Raw genomic sequence first — 22,935 nt, forward strand, 5'->3', positions numbered from 1 at the left:
TATTTCTCAAAAAAGGATCTAGGTATCAATGTAATTTTTGCACCGGAATCAAATAACATATCCTCAGGACAATCATCAATCAATACTCTATCTATTGGACCATCCATACCAACTACATTAATTTGACACACTACAGTTTCTTCTTATGGCTGATCATAAATATCAACTTCTCTCACTTTTCTTTGTGCCTTATTAAATTTGCAACATTTTTGAAAAATGGCCTTTCTTTTTACATACTGAACATGTAGTTTTCCATCCAGGGCAATCCTTAGCGTTGGCAAAATGACCAAATATACCACAACGATAACACCTGACAATTTTGAATTATAGCTTGAACTCTTATTATCATTGAGTTCCCTGCCTCAGGAGGAACTGACTTTTTGGACGTGGAATTTGATGATGTCTTTATCTCCTTTACCTCAGTAGACCCCTTTTTCTCTTCAGAGCTATTTTTACGAATGACTTCTGAACACGTATTAGAGTGCTCATGTAATTTAAGTGCTGTTATTACTTCATGAAGTAAAAGATTGTCTTTTTGCCATAGACTGTTTTTCGCCTTTTCAAGAGAAGAGCTGAGCATAAGTTGATCTCTAAGACGCTCATCTAATGAACCACCAAAAGAACACGTTGCAGCAAGTTTCTGAAGAGCAGTAACATATTGTTCTACGGTTTTATCCTGCCTTTGCATCCTCTTTCCAAAGTGAAAACGTTCTAGTACCATACTGAGTTTGGGAAGATAATACAGATCCATTTTCTTTATACATATCTCATACTCAATAAGTGAGTTTCCATCTTCATCAGATAAATCAGGAAGATTTTCAAAAACATCCTGGCCTTCTGAACCCAGACAGTGCATGATAAATGAGGATTTTCTCTCTGCACTCAGAGAGGTACCACCCACTCTTGCGTAGTGAGCAAATACTTTTTTCCACTTGAGCCAGGGAATTGGAGGATCACTAGGCTCAGTGAGGAAAAAAGGTGGTGTTGTTACATTCTGCATAGTGATTGAGTGATGTGTAATATAAGATTTTCCTCAATAAATGACTCAAAAATGTACTTATGAGATATAGGTTAATATAACTTAAGAAATATGTTGTAAAACTGTAGAAAAGATCAACTTAACACATGCTACCCCTTTACTGTGGAAGTGTGAAATAATAAAACTTCACCAGATTAATCGTTGGGAGATGTGCCGATCAGCGAGGACAGTTAAGAAAAAAAAACAAAAAACATATAATGTCTTACGGGAATGTACAACACTATCTGTGCTAATCAGGGTAGTTAAAAGGGTTAATCTGTAGCAACCAGCTTTTACACTTAACGCAACCAGCATAAAGCTGTACCGATCAGCGTAGGTATTGAAGTGGAAATGCAGGAATGTATTTGAAGCTGTGCGATCAGCGTGGGTGAAGCAGTTAAGATGAAGAGATCGGCTTGAAGCTGTGCCGATCAGCGGAGATACCAGAAGAAAGACCGGCTTGAAATGCGTAGACGGACGACTTCTACTTTAAAGATGGCGGAAAACGTGTCGACGTCACCACGCACCGCGATGACGATGACGATGACGTTGCTCCACATAGCTTCAAATGACACAGAGACGCTGGATAGAGAAGACAGAACGTCAGCACATTCAGGTGACTGTGTAGAGAGTCCGTAGGTTGCCAGGTTGCAATTAAAAGAACAACACCATGAGCGGTCCGCTGATTTAATGGTAAAACAGATTTTCCCTTGTTTTTAAAATTAATTTATTCGTGTTTCCAGCCAGAACCACACACCAACCCAAAACTAAGAGACTCAGGGAAAGAGTGTCCGACGAAAACACAAAATGCAGTAATTAATCACATGAGCAGACGTCTTAATCTCACAAGCAGACGTCGAGTCAAATTCATGAATGAAGGTATCAAATCACCGCTTTACATCTAGGCACACAGGTTAATAAAATAGCACCAGACCTCGTCGGTAAATAAATAAATACGTGAATACCTTCAAAAGTTCTGAGGTACTTGTGTCAAAGTAGAGTCCAGTGTTTATCCTCCAGGTGAAAGGTAAATTAGTCTTTAAATCCAAATCAGGCTATTGAGTTGAGGTCCCTAGGCATGGGGGAAGTCCAATCGTCACCAAAATATAGTATCTTCCATGAAATAAAGTACAGGTAGGCTGATGTAGGTTGGAGGAGAGTTTATTGTAAACTCTAAGATAGAGACCTCATCCTCTGAAGTCAAGCAGGCAACTGACTCAGCTTGAGATCTAACATTCTAAGTTACAGATGTTCTATGTTAGAACTTCATGCACATGCAAGTAACACATTACAAGTTGTATATAAATAAATGGAGAATACCACAACAGTGGTTAAGAAGGTACTTTGCAGCGCTCCATTGGACAAGGAACTGGGTCTCTGAGATCTCATGCCTTTTCGGGCAATAGATTCAGCTATGTCTGAGGATCAGTAGAGTGTGGAGGGCTGTCGGTTAGCAGGAGACCTGTATCCAGGTGTGGTTGTTCTTACCTTCCCAGATGCAAAGGAGGCTGTTAGCATTGGGCCGGGTCACTTCCTGCACTACAGTAAACTAGAAAGCACAGCAAGGGAGGTGTGGAGCGTCTTTCCGGTGGCACTGCAGCCCTTCCAGGTATTGGGAGGCATGCTTCGCAGGGGAGCAGGGACGACACCTGATCATCCTCTTTTTTAAAGTCCTTAAGGGAGCCATGTTGCAACCTCCATAAAAGTCTCAGTGGGCATGGGAGACGGAGCTGGGAGAAGCCATCGTGGATGCGGATTGGGTGTGTGCCTGAGATATGGTGATGAGTGTGTTCTGTAATAACAAGCCTAAATTGCATCACTTTAACAACCTGCACTGCATGTATGTGACCTCTTTTCAGCTCAATAAGACAGATCCCACTATAGTGTCGAAGTGTGCACGATGTGAGGTGGAGAGTGCCACCTTTTTACATATATTGTATTGTATTCCCTATTATGTACCCTCCTGCTATGCTATGTTTCCATGTTTGAAGACACTCAGCATTGGCAACTATTGCAATAGTTGTATGGGACATGCAGCACTTGTACTTGAGACCTTTGGACTGCTTGCTATGTCGCTTTATTCTTTCTTTTTCTTTGCTTGCTTTTTTTCAATCATTCAATCAGGTTGGTAAAGCGCAACTACTCACTCGTGAGGCTCTGAAGGTGCTGGAGGAAGGGGGGTGGCTCCATACAGTGCTGGGGTCCCTCGAAAAGCTAGGTCTTGAGATCCCGTCTGAACTAGGGCAATGTGGGAGATTGCTGGTGGTGGAGTGGGAGGATGTTCATGGCTTTGGCTGTGAGGTAGGAGAAGAACTTTCGTCCTGCTCTAGTTTTGCTGGTACATGGGGCCATGAGAGCTGGGCTGATTGGCGGTGTCTTTTGTGCGCGTGGAAGGAAAGGTGGCTGTTCAGTTGTGCAGGTTTGGTGTTTTTAAGGGCCTTGTATGCATTGTGAGGAGTTTGGAGGTTATTCTTCTTTCGGATGGCAGACAGTGGGGATCACTGAGGTGTTCGGAGATGTGACTGCGACGTGGAATATCGAGGATCAATCTGGCTACGGATTTCTGGACAGTCTGGATTTTGCAAAGGAGTTTTCTTTTTCTAGTTACGTGGAAACCTAATCAAAGTTTTAAAAAAGTAACTCCTTAGCAATATGATATAGAAATGGCACACTGAGTAGCAGAATTGTGGCTGATCCCTGTGCTGTTTCAGATGACTATGACAAGTAGGAACTAATTTAACATTAAGGGGTCAATTCTGATGTAGCTGGGAAAGCCCTCAGTACGACTTGGATCCAGAGGGCTTTCTTAGCAAATTGTGCTCTGCAAGTCTGAGTGACCCAGTACGATGCACCCATATGGTAACGGACTCGGTTCGCTCGGACTCCCATTCTATGGGAGCCTGTATACCGAATACATACACAGGCTCCCATAGAAAAAAGAAGTGGGTGGAGAAAAGCATACACCCAGTGGCTCACTGGTTAGAGGCGGCAGACCCAAGAGCAGAGGACGGCCCGGGACCAGGGTTCGATTCCCGGCGCGGCAGGTTTCTGGACCAGGGTCAGCGGACTCGATAATTCTCTCGCCTCGGTGCCCACTCTGATCAGCGATCACACTCGGCAACTCTGGGCATTAGCTTGCCTCATCTTCACTAACGGCCCCACCAGACCGCCGGGGATGCCTGGTCTCACCCTGGAGATACCCATTAAGGGACCATCTCTCAGGGAAGCCAGGAAGGGTTTCACAGCGGTCGAAGCGCCTTGGGACCCTCCGGGTAAGTAGTGCGCTATATAAATGCCTATACATACATACATACATACATACACCCCATGGTGCCCGCCGCAATGGGTATGCACGGAAAGGGGGGAACTATGGATACACCCATGGGACCAATTCAGAGGGCGCCGGGTGAAGGTAGGTCTGCTACAGCCACCCGAAGTCTGAGTCGAACTGACAGGATTGAGTGAGAAAACAATTCGGTCGAGGCGGATGAGATCTTCAAATCATACTTGGTTGTTTGGAACGGGGGACGATTTGGTCGGACACATAGGCTCCGAATCGGATTTGCATGTTCTGGAACCCATCTGGAGGTCTTCCTAGCGAGATTATACTCAGGCCCTAAGTTGTGAGCTAATTGCTTAATGGGGTCTTTCATTTTCATTGCCACTTAACCGATTTATGTATGAACTCTGGAGAAACATTATTTTGTGTTGAAAAAGGATACAGAAGCACATGATGGAGCTTCTGCTAAATGATAATGTATCGCGGTATATTGATTGAAAACTCAATCAATGTTGGATAATAGAAGAAATAAACAACCAGCTTTCTAGAATTAGAAACAAGTAATATTCATACCTGTTTATAATCACCGGGGATGCAAGCATAAATATAAAAGGAGTATGCACTTCCAAAAATACAACTAAATGGCATCTGTTTTTACCCTCTGTTGACGTCCTTACTGCTCCTTTGCTACTTCTCACTGGGACAGGGAATGATGTACCCTTTCCATGATTTACACCTCTTACAACTCTGATTTCTCCAGAGTCTTCCGGAACTCATTGTGCAATTAGAAAATTTTGTACAAAATTACCTATCATCAGACACCAAATCAGGAGCCAGTAGAGCTGCCAATTATTCTTTTTGGAATGGTAGAATGTTCTAATATCAACACGCCTGTTTCACTCCACATCTTCCTTCTTTACACCAAATTCAGCATTGCCATGTAGAGCTTCCTTCATGCTTTGAAATCCAGTTTATCTCTTAAAATAACAAACTCTTTATAACTCCTACGCTTAACTGCATCCATCACATTGGTGTGAGGTTCCTGTAATCCTAGTGACCTCATTTTTGCAGTGCTTCTGGCCGGAAAAAACACAAATCCTCCTTAGTAGTTCCAGTTTCTTCTCATAAATTATTTCTTAGATCCCTCTTTTAACTTATTATACCGAATTTGGAACTTACACAAATCAAAATGTCTGTACTGTCTTCCATTTGGTTCTTAGGTTTGCACAATAAAAAAATTAAACTTTGAGTGGCACATCAGCTCAGACTGGAGTTTCATTTTCTCCTTAAGTTGTAAGCATTGACATATTTCAGAATTCCAACAGAATGCATCAAGCTTCATTTTTAGACATAGCAATTTCTGCTCCGTCTTCTACAAGTTTACTGAAGATCCAGGTGGGCATGCAGGTCCCACTACAATCTTGAAAAACCTACTAACAGCTCCTTTATTAAGTATGTCTAGGTCTCTGAACTTTTCCAAGAGTTCATATGAGACCATTGTCCCTTAGATGTAATTGGAGCTCAAAAAATACTCTGCAGGAAGTTTTCGGAGTCTAATAAACTTCTGTGAAGCAGAGCATATTTGCAAAAGTTCTAGGAGATTCACTAACCTCATCAGCATAGTATTGCTGAGACTTACTCACCAAACCATGAGAAATTAGGAAAATTGCTTTTCAGGTGGAACTAGACTTTGAGGGACTTGCTGTATTGCCCTGCATCACAGGGAGAGGACAGGAATGCACTGTATATATCCAATATGGTGCATTACTGTCCTTTTCCCTTGCGCTGGTGCTGTTTTGGTAGCCTAGCACCAACATGGGCACCCTTGTACCATGATGCAAGGCAGCCTGTGTTGGAGGCAGGATTGTTTTTGTGCAGGAACGGATACCTTCCAGCACAAAAAAATCTGGAGAGGCTTTTTCCTCTTTGTACACATAGAAAGAGGAAAACAAGGAGAAATAAAGATACTTCTCCTCATTAGACCTCTTCTGAGGAAGTGTATCTTTTTGGCTCATTCTCAGGTTTACCAGTCTTGCTAAATTTGAAACTGCATCAAAAACCATGAGAGTTGTGTTGGAAAACCCACGCAATGCTCATGGAACGCCTCCCTGGCGCAGGGTAATGCAACTCAGAAATGTGTGCTTTATTGCATTACTCCTGATTTTTAAAGTAACTCAAAGCCAAACAAAGTGGCTTTGTGTGGCTTCAAAAATATGATTTAAGATTTGTGTTGTTCTTGAAGCACATTGCATATTGCAAATGTTTATACAAAAAGAAGCACGTTTTGAGGATCTTGTCTACTACTATTGATATTTTCTGAAAATATCCTGGTAATAAACTAACTCTCTTTTAACATACAATTGTTGGTGTTGCATAGCACTATAATTGACAGAAGTTACTGTTATCCCTTTTTAATGGAAGAAGGTTTATTAAACTTGAATGTAGGGTAGAGACAGTCCTGCCAGCATTTGTTCTTGTGGCCCATAAGTGACAGAAACCTCTTGACGGAGTGAGCTTAAATAATTAAGCTTTCTGTAATGAAAAGACTACATTTTTCAATTAATTCTTCTTTATATGTCTAACATCGTTTCCATTTCTTGCAGGTTATTTATGTCACCAGAAATCCTAAAGATAATTTGGTCTCATACTATCACTTTACCAGAATGTTAAATGACCTTAAAGAAAAGCCTTTTGAAAAGCTGGAGGAATTCTTTGAGAGATATCTGTCAGGAAAAGGTAATTTACAAATGCTGTATATTCAAGGAATGAGTAAGCATGGGACAACTTTTTCATAAGGAGAAAAACGATTCAAACATCTAATCGTGTTTTATAGAATTAGGATAATTTCAAGTAAATGTACACGCTGATTTTTAAAGAAAATGCATCCTCTTTTGCTTGATTTACAATTATTTAAGTGTGAAGGCTGCATTTTGCATTTTACCTGACACTTTTGTGATTCTTGCAAATTTCTTTACTACCCTGTTGCTCAAGTTGTAAATCTTTTAAAGAGGTATTATTGAGTAAACAGCTGTATTGCCTATTACTGTCAAAGTAACATGTTCTCAGCCCCCCACAGCTAATGTGCATTTGAGCCTCAGTTTTCACTAAGACATTCTGAAGAACCGGACCAGATCGCACTATATTTTTTTCACCTACAAAAGATGCAGAGGATGGCTGTTTGATACGCTGCCAAAGCAACTTGCCGAATATTCACCTGACTTCAGCATCCCATACCTCCATGCTCTTCCTTCTAGAGATGAAACAACTCTAAAGAATGGCCTGGTAATGCCAAACATCAGAGCTTTACCACTACTTAGCACAGTTCTCCTGCTGCCCACCTTGTGTGATTAGGTCTGTGCATCTGTCTGGCTGCTAATCAACCTGATTAGAGGCCAGTAGATATATAGGGGTGCCATCCTATGATCATACATCCATGCCAGGGCATTGATTCCTCCCTCTGGTATGGTGAGGATTTGCTATCAGTCGATATGTTGCAGTACATATGTGTAGGAGAGTAGGATCTGCTTACTATGGTTACCCCCACTTTTTGCTGGTGTTTCACTGTTTCTCGACCTTAGTCCGGCTGGGGCCCTGCTAATCAAGAACCCAGACTAGCTGCTATCTCTCTAAATTGATTGCATGTACTTTAGGTACACTCCAGTTTGGTTACTGGGGTACCCTTGTGAGTCCCTAGTATATGGTACCTTAGGTACCAAGGGCATAGGTGCCCCAGAGGCCTACCAGGGGCTGAAGCATGTATTATGTCACCCCTGGGAAGCCTTCCAAAATGACACCACAGGTCTGCTACTGCAGCCTGGGTAAGGTGGTGCATGCACCCCTTACTAAGATATAGGTTACCTATATCTACGTTTAATAACAGACATATAGAAACCTATAAGTCACTCCTATGGCAGACCTTAACAATCCTGAAAGCAGAGTGCTTGGTTTTGTGTGAGAGGGTGCCCATGTAACAGTAGGACCTCTCTGCAGCTTTCGAAATCTATTCTCTGAGGCTGTTCTGTGATACAGCCATACCATATACTCTTAAGTGCATTCTGACCTCTCGAAACATGTCGTGTTTGGTGTCAAATACTTTGGAATCCTACCCCTTCCCCCGACATTCCTGGCAGCGGGGGTAGAAATCCACCCTTCTAGAGGGAGAAGACATGTACACACTTACCTGACCGTTAATTGTTTAAAAGAGGGCGAGCATCACGAAATGGATGCTGCAGCCACAGACCCGAGTCTGACCTCCTGCAGCTGGATGAAACTCCAGCAGGAGAGACCTAGACAATAGGTTTTCTGTCACAGGGAGGTGTAACTACCTCCCAGACAGGCTTTAGTGTATTGGGGCTCGGTGGGTACATTCATAGAATGCTTTTCCGACAGTGCTGTCGGCACACTTGGTGTCCCTGTGCATACCGCAGTTCAAACTGGTTGCTGGGGCGCTCAGCCTCTGCTCTGACACAAAAGTGAACAAAGGGAAAGGGGAGTAACCACCCCCACCCTGGGTTCTCCCTTAGGTGGGACCCTAGAGTAAGTCCAACCCTAAACTTAGTATAAGTATAGGAACTCAGGGGCAGATGTATCAACCTATTTTTTGTCACAAATGCTGCGATTCGCAAAAAACAGCGTTTGCGACTAAAAATTAGGCAAATGGTATGTATGTAGGAATTCGCATCGCAATTTAAGGAATCGCTATATTTGCGATTCCTTAAGTTGCAATAACAGCTTTTCTGCGATTTCTAATTTTGCGAGGTATTTTGTTTGCGATATTCACAAACCAGAAATAATAAATTTAGAATCCGCAAAGAGATGTATGAAAAATTTGCAAATTGCGAATTTAAGAAAATCACATTTTAAGAAATCGCAATTAACACCAAGTACATGCAGGTGGTAACCAGGTTGAAAGTATAAAAAGGAACCCACAATGCATTGGAACGTTCCAAAATGGCTGGGATATACCTGTTAGCCAGGAGGCTGTGTATCCATGCCCTTGCACAGAGGAGACAGAGACAGGAGCAAATATTCAGACTGCGCATCATGCTGTTTCAGCAGACTGAAGAGGACATCTATGACAAATGCAGACTTTACCAATACCCCATCTTGGATCTCATTAATGAATTGAAACCTTTTTTGGAGCATCCAACAAGCAGGACACAATCAGTTCCTACACATGTGCAGGTATTGTTCTCACTGCTCCTTTTGGCTTCAGAGTCATTTCAAAGCGTGATTGCAGAGGTTGGCGGGGTGTCCCAGAGTGCCCTTTCACGCTTTTTCCATGCCTTTCTGGATGCAATGTTGAACAGGCTTCAACATCACATCTACTTTTTAAACACCCATCACATCTACTTTTTAAACACCCAACAAGCCTTGCAAGAAACTAAACTGGATTTTTACCAAATTGCACATTTCCCACATGTGATTGGTTGCATTGATGGTACCCATGTTGCCATCACACCACCAGCAGCTACAGAATATGTGTTTAGAAATAGGAAAAGCTACCATTCCCTCAACATCCAGATTGTGTGCAATGCAAAATACATCATCAATGATATTGTGGCAAAGTACCCAGGCAGCACACGACTCCTTCATTTTCCGACATAGTGGGATTCATAGACAGTTTGGAGAGGGATACCTGCTAGGTAAATGTATCTCATACATCCTTTCATCCATACATTAGTAAATTCTTAATGGAACACACAGTCACTCTTACTTTTCTTTCATTCAGGTGAGAGCGCCTAAGCAGTGCGCGACTTCATACTAACCCCATATTTAAATCCATCAAATGCAAGTGAAAGAAGATACAACAGGGCACACCGGTCAATGCGCGGCGTCATTGAACGCACATTTGGAATTTTAAAAAGCCATTTCCGGTGCATCCACAAAAGTAAAGTGGAGGTGCATTGCAGTACAGTCCTGAAACATGTTGTAAGATTGTAACTAGCTGAGCAATGCTGCACAACATGGCAATGAGAAAAGACACAGACATTGAAGTGAGTGACTCAGACACATCTGATGATGATGCCATACATCCACGCAGAAGGGCATAAGCAGGAGTAGGAACAGCGGCTGGCCGCCAAAGACGCTCTGAGATAACACAAAATTACTTTTAGGTAAGACAAGTACTCTCACAACATATCTGTTTTTTGCAAGTGATGACTTTAATCACAAGTGAAAAACCTAATTACTGTTTATACCCATGACATGTTACTGCACAATCATGCTAATGTCTCATTAATGAAAAGTAAAGCAATATGGGATGATGCAAAAATGAGAAGGAAGTTCAATGTACATGTTCATTTTTTCCTGTGGCGGCTAGGTGCAGAGCGGTGTTCACTTTCAATGCTCTCCGAAACAGGTGTAATACCAGCATGTCTTCCACTTCTGCGCTGCGTGAGTTGAGAAGTTGGAGTGGGGTTGTTGCTACTCCTGCTGGAGGTGTCCTCCCTATCTGCAGAATCCATTAGGGCACTGGCACCAGAGTTTGCAGTTTGTAAAAGTTCAACTGCAGATGTAACCTTGTCCAGGCCTTTGGCAATGTTTTGTGTGCATTCACTCATCTCCCTCAGCATGTTGATGCTGCGCCTAGTAAAGTTACATGTAACTGTACATAGGCAGTTAATGGCCTTTGTATATCCATGCATTCTCCCATGTGCACGGGACCTGTTCCAAGCTGTCTCTGTGTGTTCAAGTATTATGCACAGTCTGTCAATAGAAGCTGCCAAAACTTCATGCCCTCACTAATGCTTTGTTGGTTATTGTTAATTTTTGAAAGCTGTCTATTTATTGATCGTAGGGCCTTATGTTGCAGGCGCTGCACATGAAGCATATCCTGCTCTAAACCAGCAAAGACTGTGGGTGTTTCAGGATGAACACTGATGCTCCTGGATCTTTCCAAACTATATGTACGTGCTCTTTTTAGCGTCTGGTGTTGGACTTGGCTATCAACTAGGACCACTGTATCAAGGCCACTGTCTCTTGCATCCCCTTCAATGTTAAGTTGATCTTCCAAAGGAGGCAGAGGGGCAACATGTCTGCGCTTTCTGCGCACAATTGGAGTGGAGACATTCTCTTCACTACTTTCTCCTTCTGCCACAGAGCCAACATGGAGTGGTGAGTCATCGCCCTCTGTGTGATCCCTTGATTGCCTTGATTGAGCTGTGGATGTAGAGTGAGACATATGAGTTTGTGTTTTGCTGTGCAACTTGAAACAAATAAAGTTTTCTGATTTCAAAATCTGACATTATGCACACTCTAATTGTGACTACCAACAAAACCACAATGTGGGCCTGTGTTTCATTGATGTAAGCTTAAAATTCCCCTTGTAAAACTACAACTCCCATGATGCATTCCTAAATGTATGTTTAGCTGTGTACCAGGACTTAGAAATTCCTTGCACAGAGTACATGTATCAGAACTGTGCACATGCATTACCCACTAACTTTGGACTTCATCACGTGCATCTTACCTGGTGCACTTTGTGTAGGGTCAGATCTGTCTATATCAGCCACTCCACTCACACTCTCAGGCAGGAGAGTGGTCTCCACAAGTTCTTTGTGTGGTGTAGGTTGCTCTGCTGTGGAAGTTCCACCTCCAGATTTGTGTGCCTCCTTTATCCTTTCAGCCACCCTTTCTTTTGATCTCTGGCCCATGTCGTACCATCTTTTCCTAAGTTCTTCCATGGTACGTTTGGTCACTCCCACTGCATTCACTTTTTGCTGTATATCCAGCTAGATCTTCCTTTTTCTGGATTCGGGCACTTTTAATGCTTTTTTTCCAAACAGCAGCTCATGGCTGCACACCATCTCCTCAATTAGGAGTTCCTGCTCCTTTTCTGAAAACGTATGTTTCTCTTTCTTTTTTCACCAGCCATTCCCTCCTGTGTGCTCTGAGACTCCATTTCACAGCAAGCAAGTCTGTTCAGCTTCCAAACAGTTTTCCAACTGCCAATGTGTGTGGCTCAGGCAAGCAGGTGCAGGCAATCACTCCCACTTCCTGGCTGTGATGTCATCAACCAGCTCCTGCATTGCAGATTCCCGTTTTTTGTGATTTCTTAATTTGCGAATTTCGCAATTTAGGAAATCGCAAGGGATTCTGAGAATTGTTAGCGATTTTTAAGAAATCGCTAATTAATCGCAATTTTCTACATACATCTCGTTTTGCGAATCTGCAATTGCGAATCGCAAAATATCGCAATTACAGAATCGCAAAACCCAATCTTGATATGTCTGCCCCCCAGTCCTTAGGACTTCAGATTTCACCTGGACGAAACTCTGCAACATATATCCTGGAACTTTGACATTCTACATCGACTAGAAGACGGAAGAATCTCCCTTGGGGTCAAGGAGTGTCTCCCTTGTTCAAACAGGCACCAACAAAGTATCTTGCCGGTCTCCATTTCCTAGGCTCCCGCTGGATCCCGATGGATTTGTGACTCCGGACATAGACTTCCAAACGTCTCAGAGGCCGACACAAGATCCCAGCAAAGCTAAGTCCCATAGCCATCACGAGAGACGTGGGACTGGAACTCCTGGACACCGTTCACATTTGCTAGTGCATCCACTTCCCTAGCTCTCCCGAAGTTGTGCATTGAACTACTTATACTCCAAGCCCTGAGCACCATCTGCACCAAAGATTATTGGCCTACACTCCACGAGTGTTGTGTGAGCCTGCTTCTAGCATTTCTGCTTGAGACCCCTTCATGATCCCTGCTCCGTCGGCTGTTGGGTCCCCACGAAGGTAACTCTTCTATTTCTTGGGCTTCCCTGGTTGCTTCAGACGTACCCTGACTCCCCTCCAAAGGGTGAGTCCCTCAGACCTTGCTGGTCTGCACCAAAGATAATACTTGCTTTCTGCATGGGTTGCTGTTACCAAAGCTTGTTGGGTCCAATCCGGAGACCGATATCGCAGCATTCGACATCCCTTGTGGGACAGCTCAAATCCAGCTCCTGGTCATCATTGACACCTCCTGGTTCTCGTGGCTGAAGAGTCAATCTTCACCTTCTTCATCTGAAAGCACCAGACATCGGTGGGCATCCGCTCATCACCTTCCTGGTCACTGGCTAGTGGCCCAGACTCTGTCTCCTCTGTTTTCAGGTTCTTCAGATCTCTGATCCTCCCTCAGATCCATCCCGACACTTTCCACTTGGTTGGTCGCCTGCAGCATTTTTCAGCAGCTCGCCATAGAAAACGACAACGAAACCCAGCACAAAAAGACACCTATGCACCCAGCTTCCCTGGGTGAGGTATCCTGAGTACTCCGGTGCGCCCATGGGTGTTGACTCTAGACTGCCTCATTCTCAAGGGGTTTGACCAAGTCCACTTCTAAGTGTCCTTAATCTTCAAAATTCTAATCACAACTTTCTCCATAGAAGTCAATATTGATTTGCGGCTGTGTTTAGACACTGCATGCTTCCCATTGGGACCCCTGTGTCACTACCTTGGGTGGTTCCTGGTTGCCCTAGTGGTTCTACAGGCTCTAGGCCTGGTCTCTATGTCTGTCGTGGTTCTTATACCACTTACTTATTATATGGTTTGGTACGCCCCTGGGGCTCAATGTTTATTGTGCTAATTTACTGTGTGCTAAATAAGTTTATCGTATAGACTTTTTCCTCTAGCCTCATAAGGAGACTAGAGGGATGTGTTTAAAATACATAAATATATTTTATGTATATATACCTGGTGTGGTTCTCCTTTCATTTGGTCATTCACAAGATTATAGACTGGTAAAACAAGTTGCTTTACATTCCTTCAAGACTTAGCCTGAAGGCTGCTTTCCACAGCTACAACTAGGATAGCTTTCTATAAGGTTGTCTTTAACCTACCATCAATAAGGGGTCATTTGGACTGGGGCAAGGTGCCCACTAGAATAGTGGACAGCATATGCCAGGCCAACTTCTTACAATATGTTTCGGCAGCAAGCCCCTTCTGAAATGTGAGAAAGAAAAGCAATGCCTTCACACCTACTTAAAGATTAAAACATGTTTATTGAAGCAAACAAGGGCACTCAGTGAGATAGTGCTTCTTCTCACCAGGCTATTGAGCATGGAATTCTAACCACTCCCACAATTCATCACATTTTATACATTCTCGACCCATAAAGTGCAATGGAGGAGATATATGTGAGAAAAACTGGATTCAGAGAGTAGGAGTTCTGGGATTTCTCTTAGGAAGAATCGAGAGGACTTTGAAAAGATACTGGCCCACATGCATCAAGGGTTTTTGGAGTCGCAAACGGTGCGATTCCTTAAAATCGGCTGTTTGCGATTCCACAACCCATTTTGGGAATGCATCATACATTTTCAGAAATCGCAACATTTTTGCGATTTCTGAAAATGCGATTGCTTTCAAGAAATCGCAAATTTGCGGTTTCTTAAAAGCAATGCATGATTAGTTTTAAAATTGCGAATTCGCAATTAGGGTGTCAAATTTACCGAGTGGAACAAAATATAAAGTTTAGAAACAGTAGATATGTGCTCATTTCCAAAATTGTGAGTACCCATACTAGCATGAGAATTATAGGTCATTTTTCAAAATGACTTCTTTTTACACATTGTCTTTAATTTGGAAGGCAGAAATGCATCAAAAGTCAATAGGTAATAACAGTTGCTTTACAATTCTGTGTTACCCTAAGTCTCCTGGTAAAAATGGTATCTCACTTGTGTGGGTAGGCCTAGTGCCCGTGACATGAAACGGTCAAAACGCAACGTGGACACACTTTATTTAAACAGTAAAAACGGACCTTTTTTTTTTTGTAAAGTGCCTAGCTGTAGATTTTGAACCCTAGCTCTGCCGGCACCTAGGGAAACCTTGCAAATCTTGCAAGAAAAATGGTACCCCACATGTGTGGTTAGGTCTAGTGCCCGCAACAGGAAACGTCGCAAAACGCAACGTGGACGCACCACATTTTCACAGTGAAAAGGGACCCTTTTTTGCAAAGTGCCTGGCTGTGGATTTTGAACCCTAGCTCTGCCAGCACCTAGGGCAACCTAGCAAACCTATACATTTTTCAAAGCTAAACACCCAAGGGAATCCAGGATGGGATGACTTGACAGGCTCTCACCAGGTTCTGTTACCCAGAAACCCAAGAAAACCTAGAAATTTGTCAAAAAAAACACATTTTCCTCACATTTTTGTGATGGAACGTTCTGGAATCTGCATAGATCCAAACAATTCCACTTACCCCACATTCCCCAAAGTCTTCAGAGAAAAATGGTTCCTCACTTGTGTGGGTAGGCCAAGGGCCCGCGACAGGAAGCGGCCCAAAATGTACTGTGGACACACCACATTTTCACAGTGAAAACTAACCCTTTTTTTACAAAGTGCCTATTTCTAGATTTAGAACCCTAACTCTGCCAGCACCTAGGGAAGCCTAGCAAATCTAAACATTTTTTAACACTAGACACCCTGGGGAATCTAGGATGGGGTGACTTGGCAGGCTCTCACCAGGTTGTTACCCAGAATCCCCTGCAGACCTAAAAATGTATTTAAAAAAAAAAAAACACATTTGCTTCACATTTGTGTGGTGGAAGGTTCTGGAATCTGTGTGGATCCACAAAATTCCACCTACCTCGCGTTCCCCTAAGTCTTCCGAGAAAAATGGTACCTCAATTGTGTGGGTAGGCCTAGGGACCGTAACAGGAAACGGCCCAAAACGCAACGTGGACACACCACATTTACACAGTGAAAACCGACCCTTTTTTTGCAAAGTGCATAGCTCTAGATTTTGAACTTAACTCTGCCAGCACCTAGGGAAACCTAGCAAACCTATACATTTTTTAAAGCTAGACACCCAGGGTAATCCAGGATGGGGTGATTTGACTGGCTCTCACCAGGTTCTGTTACTCAGATTTCCTTGAAAACCTAAAATGTTGTCCAAAAACACATTTTCCTCACATTTCTGTGGTGGAAAGTTCTGAAATCTGCGTGGATCCACAAAATTCCACCCACTCGGCATTCCCCATTGACTTACGAGAAAAATGGTATGTCACTTGTGTGGGTAGGCCTAGTGCCCGCAACAGGAAATGGCCCCAAACGCAATGTTGACACACCACATTTTCACAGTGAAAAGGAACCCTTTTTTAGGTCTCGGCCTTCGCAACGCACATGCGTTGCAAAGGAAAGAGACCTTTTCTGAGCGCCAAGGCTTTTCAGCCAAGCACGTGCACGCATTACATTGCCTTCAATGGCAACACGTGCACGTCAGGAGATCCACTTGCGGGAGCGCACGGCCCATCTGGTAGCAATTAGCGCTTCCGCAAGTGAATCTCGCCCGCCCCCCTCCTCCCCCGCCGTGTTTTGTTAGCAAACTTCCTGATTAGCCAGTCAGAGTGGGAGTCCCGTGTGTGTGTGTGCAGTACAGGCCTCGCGCTCGAGGAGGTGACACCGGGCGGCGTCATGAGCAGACACCGCCGGAGCTCAGGGAGTGAGAGGGGACCGAGGAGAGCTTCATATTCCATGATTTGTGGGGTGCTGCAGTGCCTCAGGGGGTGTTCCAGTGACGGAGAGCAGTCGGCAGTCCCCCTACCTCCTCCCAGAGCGCTCCACGCACACACAAACACAGAAGAGGACTAAGCAAAGTAGTATTGGTTTTAACTGAAAAGCGAAGCAAACATCGATTCTCAAAAACAGTGCTTTTCCTGAACCATATAAGCGTCTCTGGCCTATTTGTTCCCCTCTTCTATGGAGCACTTCTCGATAGAGCTAAATTGAAGCACTGCCTCATTTTGTTATTGAAAGTTAAAAAGAGAACAAAACGACTGAGCAGAATGTTATGGTATGATAATTGGTTTTGTGGAGCGCTCGGCTGCCCATCTCAGGCTTCCCGGCGCTGACAGGAGGATAAGGGATGGGTTGGTCAAGAGGGTGCTGGCTGAAGGTTTATCTGAAGAGATTGGTTAACAGGATGTTATTTCCCCAGAGCTGAATACAAATGTACATAATCAGATGTTTCAGATTTGTATACGTCATCATTGCTCTATTCATCCTTAAACTCTGTGGTTCCCAAACTGTGCGCCGCGGCGCCCTGGTGCGCCGTTATCAGTAGCCAGGGGCGCCGTGCACAATGTGGGAAAGATAGCACTGGACGCGATGTCAGAAGTGCAGAGCGCCCGCCAGAACACCAGAGAAATAGTGTGTTGAAGCCTTGGAGCTTTCAGTTTCAAATCTGCGCAGTTTTTTAAAAATATTATTATTTCTGCAGCTTCGGTAGCTTGAAAGAGAAACTGTGGATAAAAGCCACGCAAAGCTCTGTGACTACGAGTTACGAGCATCTGAGTATGTGTGAATCAAGGATTGAATCACACAGTGATAGCAATTATGCATGAGCCAGCGACGAATAAACGCCCTGGAGAAAAAGTTGGTGAACTGAATAAGAGACTGATGTTTAAGCATTCCTTTGCGACCATTTCCATTTGCCTCCGCCATTTCCCGAGCATCATTTCTCGTGGAGCATGGAGATGGGGGGCTTGTATGTCCAGCTGCACTCAAAATAAAATATTATGCCACTTGTCTACACTCTTTGGGGCTTTTTACAAGCCCCTTGCTCCGCAAGTGCATCACTTTTAACATGTGTAAAGTGACGTATGGGCGGCGGAAGAGACTTGTAAATAAGCCCCTTTATTTAAAGTATTTGTTATTTCAAGAAATTACTTTTACAAGGATACGGTATGTCGGTGGGCTTTCAAACTTCAGTCACGGGTTTGAATCCCCTGCCTTAGCCATCTCAGTTCCAAGACTGACAGCTATTGAATGGGAGGCAGTTAAACTTGTTACTGCGGTGCTTACATTGTATATATTGATTTAGGATTTTTTCTAGAATGGTGATTGTCATCTTGTGATAATTAATCAAACAGGGAGAAGAAAGAGCAAAGCAAACAATGAGAACAGTAACCAGTGCGTGGTCACATGGGTTTACGCAATCTGTCATGCTTTTTTTGCGAGTGACCCTGGAGGAAAAACTTCAAACAAATGATCCCTTGAAGAGTTCAGGTTTAAACAGTTGTCAGAATAGGAGGTAGCATGGTTCCCCTCAAAGTTTGGCATCCAAGTCAAACTTCATCACTCTCAGAAAATGACTGCCATAATCTGCTGGCTGAAGGGTCTTTGGGGCATATGTACGAAGACTGACAATAACTATTGCTAACATTAGTTAGCACAATATTTCATCGCTGCGTACCCCACGTACAGGAGAGTGAAAGGGGGAGATTGACATGAGGGTAACAAACAGAGGAAAGGCACAGAAGGAGTGTGAAGGGGGAGCTTGAAATGAGGGGGAAACGACAGAAAAAGTGCAAGAAAGAGTGGAGGAAAGACACAGAGGACACAGGAGAGTGAAAGGGGGAGATTGAGATGAGGGTAAAAAACGGAGGAAAGAGTCAACACAGGAGAGTGAAGGGGGAGCTTGAAATGAGGTAGACACAACAGAAAAAGTGCAAAAAAGAGAGGAGGAAAGACACAGAGGACACAGGAGAGTGAAAGGAGAAGCTTGAAATGAAGGGGAAATGACAGAAAGTGGAGGAAAGACCCAGAAGGAGAGTGAAGGGGGATATAGAAGTGAGGAAAGAAGCGAGTGAAAAAGGAGAGAAAAAGCGGAGCAAGAGAATGGAGACAGAGGTCCACTGCACCACCAGGGATGAGGCGCAGGTGAAACCTGCAGGTGGAGGGAGCCGCCAACACCAACACTCATGAGTGCAGGGGCTTGGGTGGGGAAAGGCTTCACTTAATGGGGGATCTGGGAGGGAGAGCAATTTCACTGACAATGAGTCAGTAGTCATATCCCCACATCTGTAGATCCACTGATGCCCCTCGGCTATTGCATTTATTTGTTACAACTAGCAGCCAGACTCACCTTTCATGTGTGAAAGTTTGAAAATGATTAGACCAGTGGGCTCTGCCAATATTTATCAGTCTTTGGCATGGTCCAGCAGGTAAAATTCAAATCCTGAATAAAACATAAAAAAGAAACTTGCTGCATTGAGGATAGACAAAACAAAAAGTATTGCTTTGACCACAAAATGCATGTATGAAGTACAGATTATTAATCTGTGTGCTGTGGAGAATTAAAATGATCCCTCATGCATTCCAGTGCACATACTCCATAATAAAAGGTGAAATGCCAATGGCATGAGGTGGGAGAGTGAGCTCTGGGTGGGCCACCATGTCAAGTCAATCCAACAAATATGTGAACCACCACAATATTTGAGTACATCCTGTATCTCGCCCTCCCTAAGGTGCATCTATAAAAAATATTTTTTGTGTTTACTTTCAAAATGAATAAAGTGCTGTAGATGTGCACCCCAGGTCTTGCCAATATGCTACTCATCACCTTTAATTTAAAGAAAAGGTGAAAAAACATCTGTCCAGTGTTCCAAATGTGCAATGTGATGCTCTTCAGGTACTACTTGATGTGATTACAACACCTCTGAGAATGACTAATGGTCTGCTGGTAGTTTGTGAATAGCTAGCTAGCAGCTGCTATCCTTTTTATCCCTAATACCTTCATTGCATCCCAATTAATTTAAGGAAGCCAACAGGAAGTATTCCCGAGGTCTTGCTTACATCCCCCCCCCACCCGCCCACCGGTAAAAAAATGGTGGGGAGCCACGGCCAACTGCCAGTTAGGTCAAGGGAGCCACAGTTTAAAAAGTTTGGGAACCACTGCTTTAACTGGTTAACGATCAAAGACGTGGAACTGAGGGGGACAGCTTGTCTGAGTTCAGCACGCAGGAGGGATGTACAGAGCCACAGAAACTCACGTTCAGAAGACGGATGGGCCCAGTGTAAACAAACACATGAAGAAGGTAAGCATCTCAGACACACACAGAGCCACGCACATACACGCACACGCACACCTAAGAAAAGACAGGCATTTTAGTGTTTTATGCAACTGCAGTAAAAATGTAAAAATAAGTACAGAAACAGACATATGGCACATACGCACAAAGTCAACAAACTCACAAATGTAAACAAGAAGAAAAGGCTTGTAAATACAGAGAAAAATAGACCATGGCACACTCAGAAGATAAGGAGAGAAAGCACACAAAAAAAACACATTATCCCGGATAACACATGGACACTAGATAGATTCAAGAAGAAATAAAAGAAACACAACCATGACACAAACGTATGCACATGCACAATGCACTCATTCTCCCATGCAATTAGCCCCTTCTTGTGTGATTCCTAAACTTGGGCCTTGCATTTCCCCCCCACCCCCTTTTTAGGTCTCGGCCTTCGCAACGTGCATGCGTTGCAAAGGAAAGAGACCTTTTCTGAGCGCTAAGGCTTTTCAGCCAAGCACGTGCACGTATTACATTGCCTTCAATGGCAACACGTGCACGTCAGGAGATCCACTCGCGGGAGCACGCGGCCCATCTGGCAGCAATTAGCACTCTTGCGAGTGAATCGCGCCGCCCCCTCCTCTCCCCCCTGCCGTGTTTTGTTAGCAAACTTCCTGATTAGCCAGTCAGAGTGGGAGTCCTGTGTGTGTGCAGTACATGCCTCGCGCTCGAGGAGGTGACACCGGGTGGCGCCATGAGCAGTGGAATCTGTGTATTTACCAAGGGGTTCTACTGAGCAGAAAAGTGCACGAAAACTTGAAGCATGCCTGATTGTATTATGTGCATTGCCCACCTGTGATTCCATTCACCTACTGCCATCCAAATCATCTATAGCCTCCTCCTACAAGGTGCTGTAGAGTGCTCTAAACTTCGCAGTGTTCTTTATGTTTTTTTGTGCCTTTCTAGTGCTCATACAAGTATTTTTTTGTCCACACGTGACTTTTAATGTTGTCTCTACAGTGTCTTTCTTTTTAACTTGTTGATAGACATGGTGTGGTGATTTATCTTTTGGACTCTAAGGCTTTGGTTGCTAAAGTTTGGATGGACCTGTAACTAGTCCCTTTGACTAGTGTCTGCCTTTCAGGCCTCTTTCCAGTCTCGCTTACTTAAGTTTCAGAATATCCATATCCCAGTAAATGTCATGACATGCAGGTTTGATTTCAGAATACAAGAGTCGGAGATCAGGATTACCATGACTGTTCTTCATTGGAAATAAGACGAAGAGCGATTTTGACAAAGGCAGCTACTGCATGTTCCTGCAGCACCCGGGAGACACATGGGAGGAGTAAACTCACAATCAGAAGGATGTGTCTTCTCTCTATATGAGACCAAATAGGACTAGGGATACATTCAGATGAGCGTGATCTTCGGTTTACAAGTCCTCAAGTGTCTGGTCAGTGCACAAGTGCTGCATACAGACTTTGTGGGAGGGGAGCGTGGTCTGTTGTAGAGACTGGTCTTATCAAAGTTCAGAATGGAACTATATACATAAGCACACACTTTTGCTGCTGTTGCCACCTTCTGGTAAAAATAGGATCTCAACGTCATTTCTAAGGGATACTGTGTTAATAAACTTCTGAGAGATCTGGTATCGAAGCATTTATTGAAATTCTTTTTCTCCAGAGGCTTCCAACATGTACTATTCCTTGAGTTTCTGATGAAAATAAAAAAGCGATGGGTGGTTTGCTCAAATTATTCTCAGCCACTAGTAATTACTTGGGGCTGCCATCTAGTCCATCATTTTTTTGGTCGCTGGAGCACCTCAGGCATGAACTAGCCACATTCTAATCAGTCTTGATCACGCTCCAGTATGAATCGTCCACCCAAATCGCCAGGGTAGATCTCCGCTAAAAAGGACCTCAATCAACCGCAGATCAGTTTCTCCCTATTTTGGTCTCATCAGTAGGGTGCAATTTGTGCCAAATGGCAGAGTGAGCATGGGTCTGAGGTCTGGGTATACCCGTGTCACTTAGGGTTTTGCATTGAGGGGAAAAAATCTGATAGGTGCATTGCCTGAACTAATCTCAGCCAATGGTTATCACTCTGGGCCATAATCCAGTCCATCTCTTGAGTTTCTAGTACCCATATGAGTATAGATGTGCGTTTGGTGTGCACTACCTTGCAAAACCAAGCAAAATAGTGATGTATGTAAATCCCGTGCATGGTAATCGACCTGATGTCTTTGAAGAGCACTAGAGGTTATGTGGTGGGCTTTCTGATCTTGTGAACTGTGAGAGACTTAGCAGCAAAGAGCTGTGGTTAGACAAACACAAAAGATTGTTTGTCTGTGTGCATTTCTTTCCTTTTACATGGAGATTTATGTGTGTTATGGAAACCTGTAGGTGTTTCACAATGCTTCTCCACTTCATAATTTATGTGTGTGTGTGGCACTAGTTTTTTGTACATTCTTTGCGTGCACTATGCAAAAGCTGCACCTATTGATACTGTTAACCGCTTCAGCGCGGCACGAATTTTCGCGCTGTGCTGAAGATTCCAAAACGGGCGTGGTCGTGACGGAACGGTTCCATCACCAGCACAGCTCAAGCGACGCTCGTGACGGAACCGTTCCGTCACAAGCATCGAAGGAGTTAATGCTTGTTGCCAATCCCTTTGACGCTATTCATGCAGTTTGTGCTCCTACTACTGCCTTTCTTTTTACTTGACTTGATTTGTCCATGGTACTATATGTTCCCAGTCCTATCAATAATTATCTTTTTAGGTCGGGCCTGAGCAGCGCATACGCTGCTCTGCAATGCAGGCTATTGCCGAGTATTGACTTGAACCCCCCCAACTCT

General features: G+C 43.7%; 1 protein-coding gene across 1 annotated transcript in view; it reads left to right on the forward strand.

Annotated features, from left to right (window-relative positions):
- Positions 1-22,935, forward strand: part of LOC147707982 (amine sulfotransferase-like) — a 363,481-nt gene that overhangs the window by 84,422 nt on the left and 256,124 nt on the right. The window contains exon 3 of the mRNA XM_086925269.1: positions 6,902-7,034. Coding sequence (XP_086781395.1) covers positions 6,902-7,034 — 133 coding nt within the window. The remainder of the gene's footprint in view (positions 1-6,901; positions 7,035-22,935) is intronic.

This window comes from Lissotriton vulgaris, chromosome 6 (assembly GCF_964263255.1).
Source record: "Lissotriton vulgaris chromosome 6, aLisVul1.2, whole genome shotgun sequence".
NCBI classification, from domain to species: domain Eukaryota; kingdom Metazoa; phylum Chordata; class Amphibia; order Caudata; family Salamandridae; genus Lissotriton; species Lissotriton vulgaris.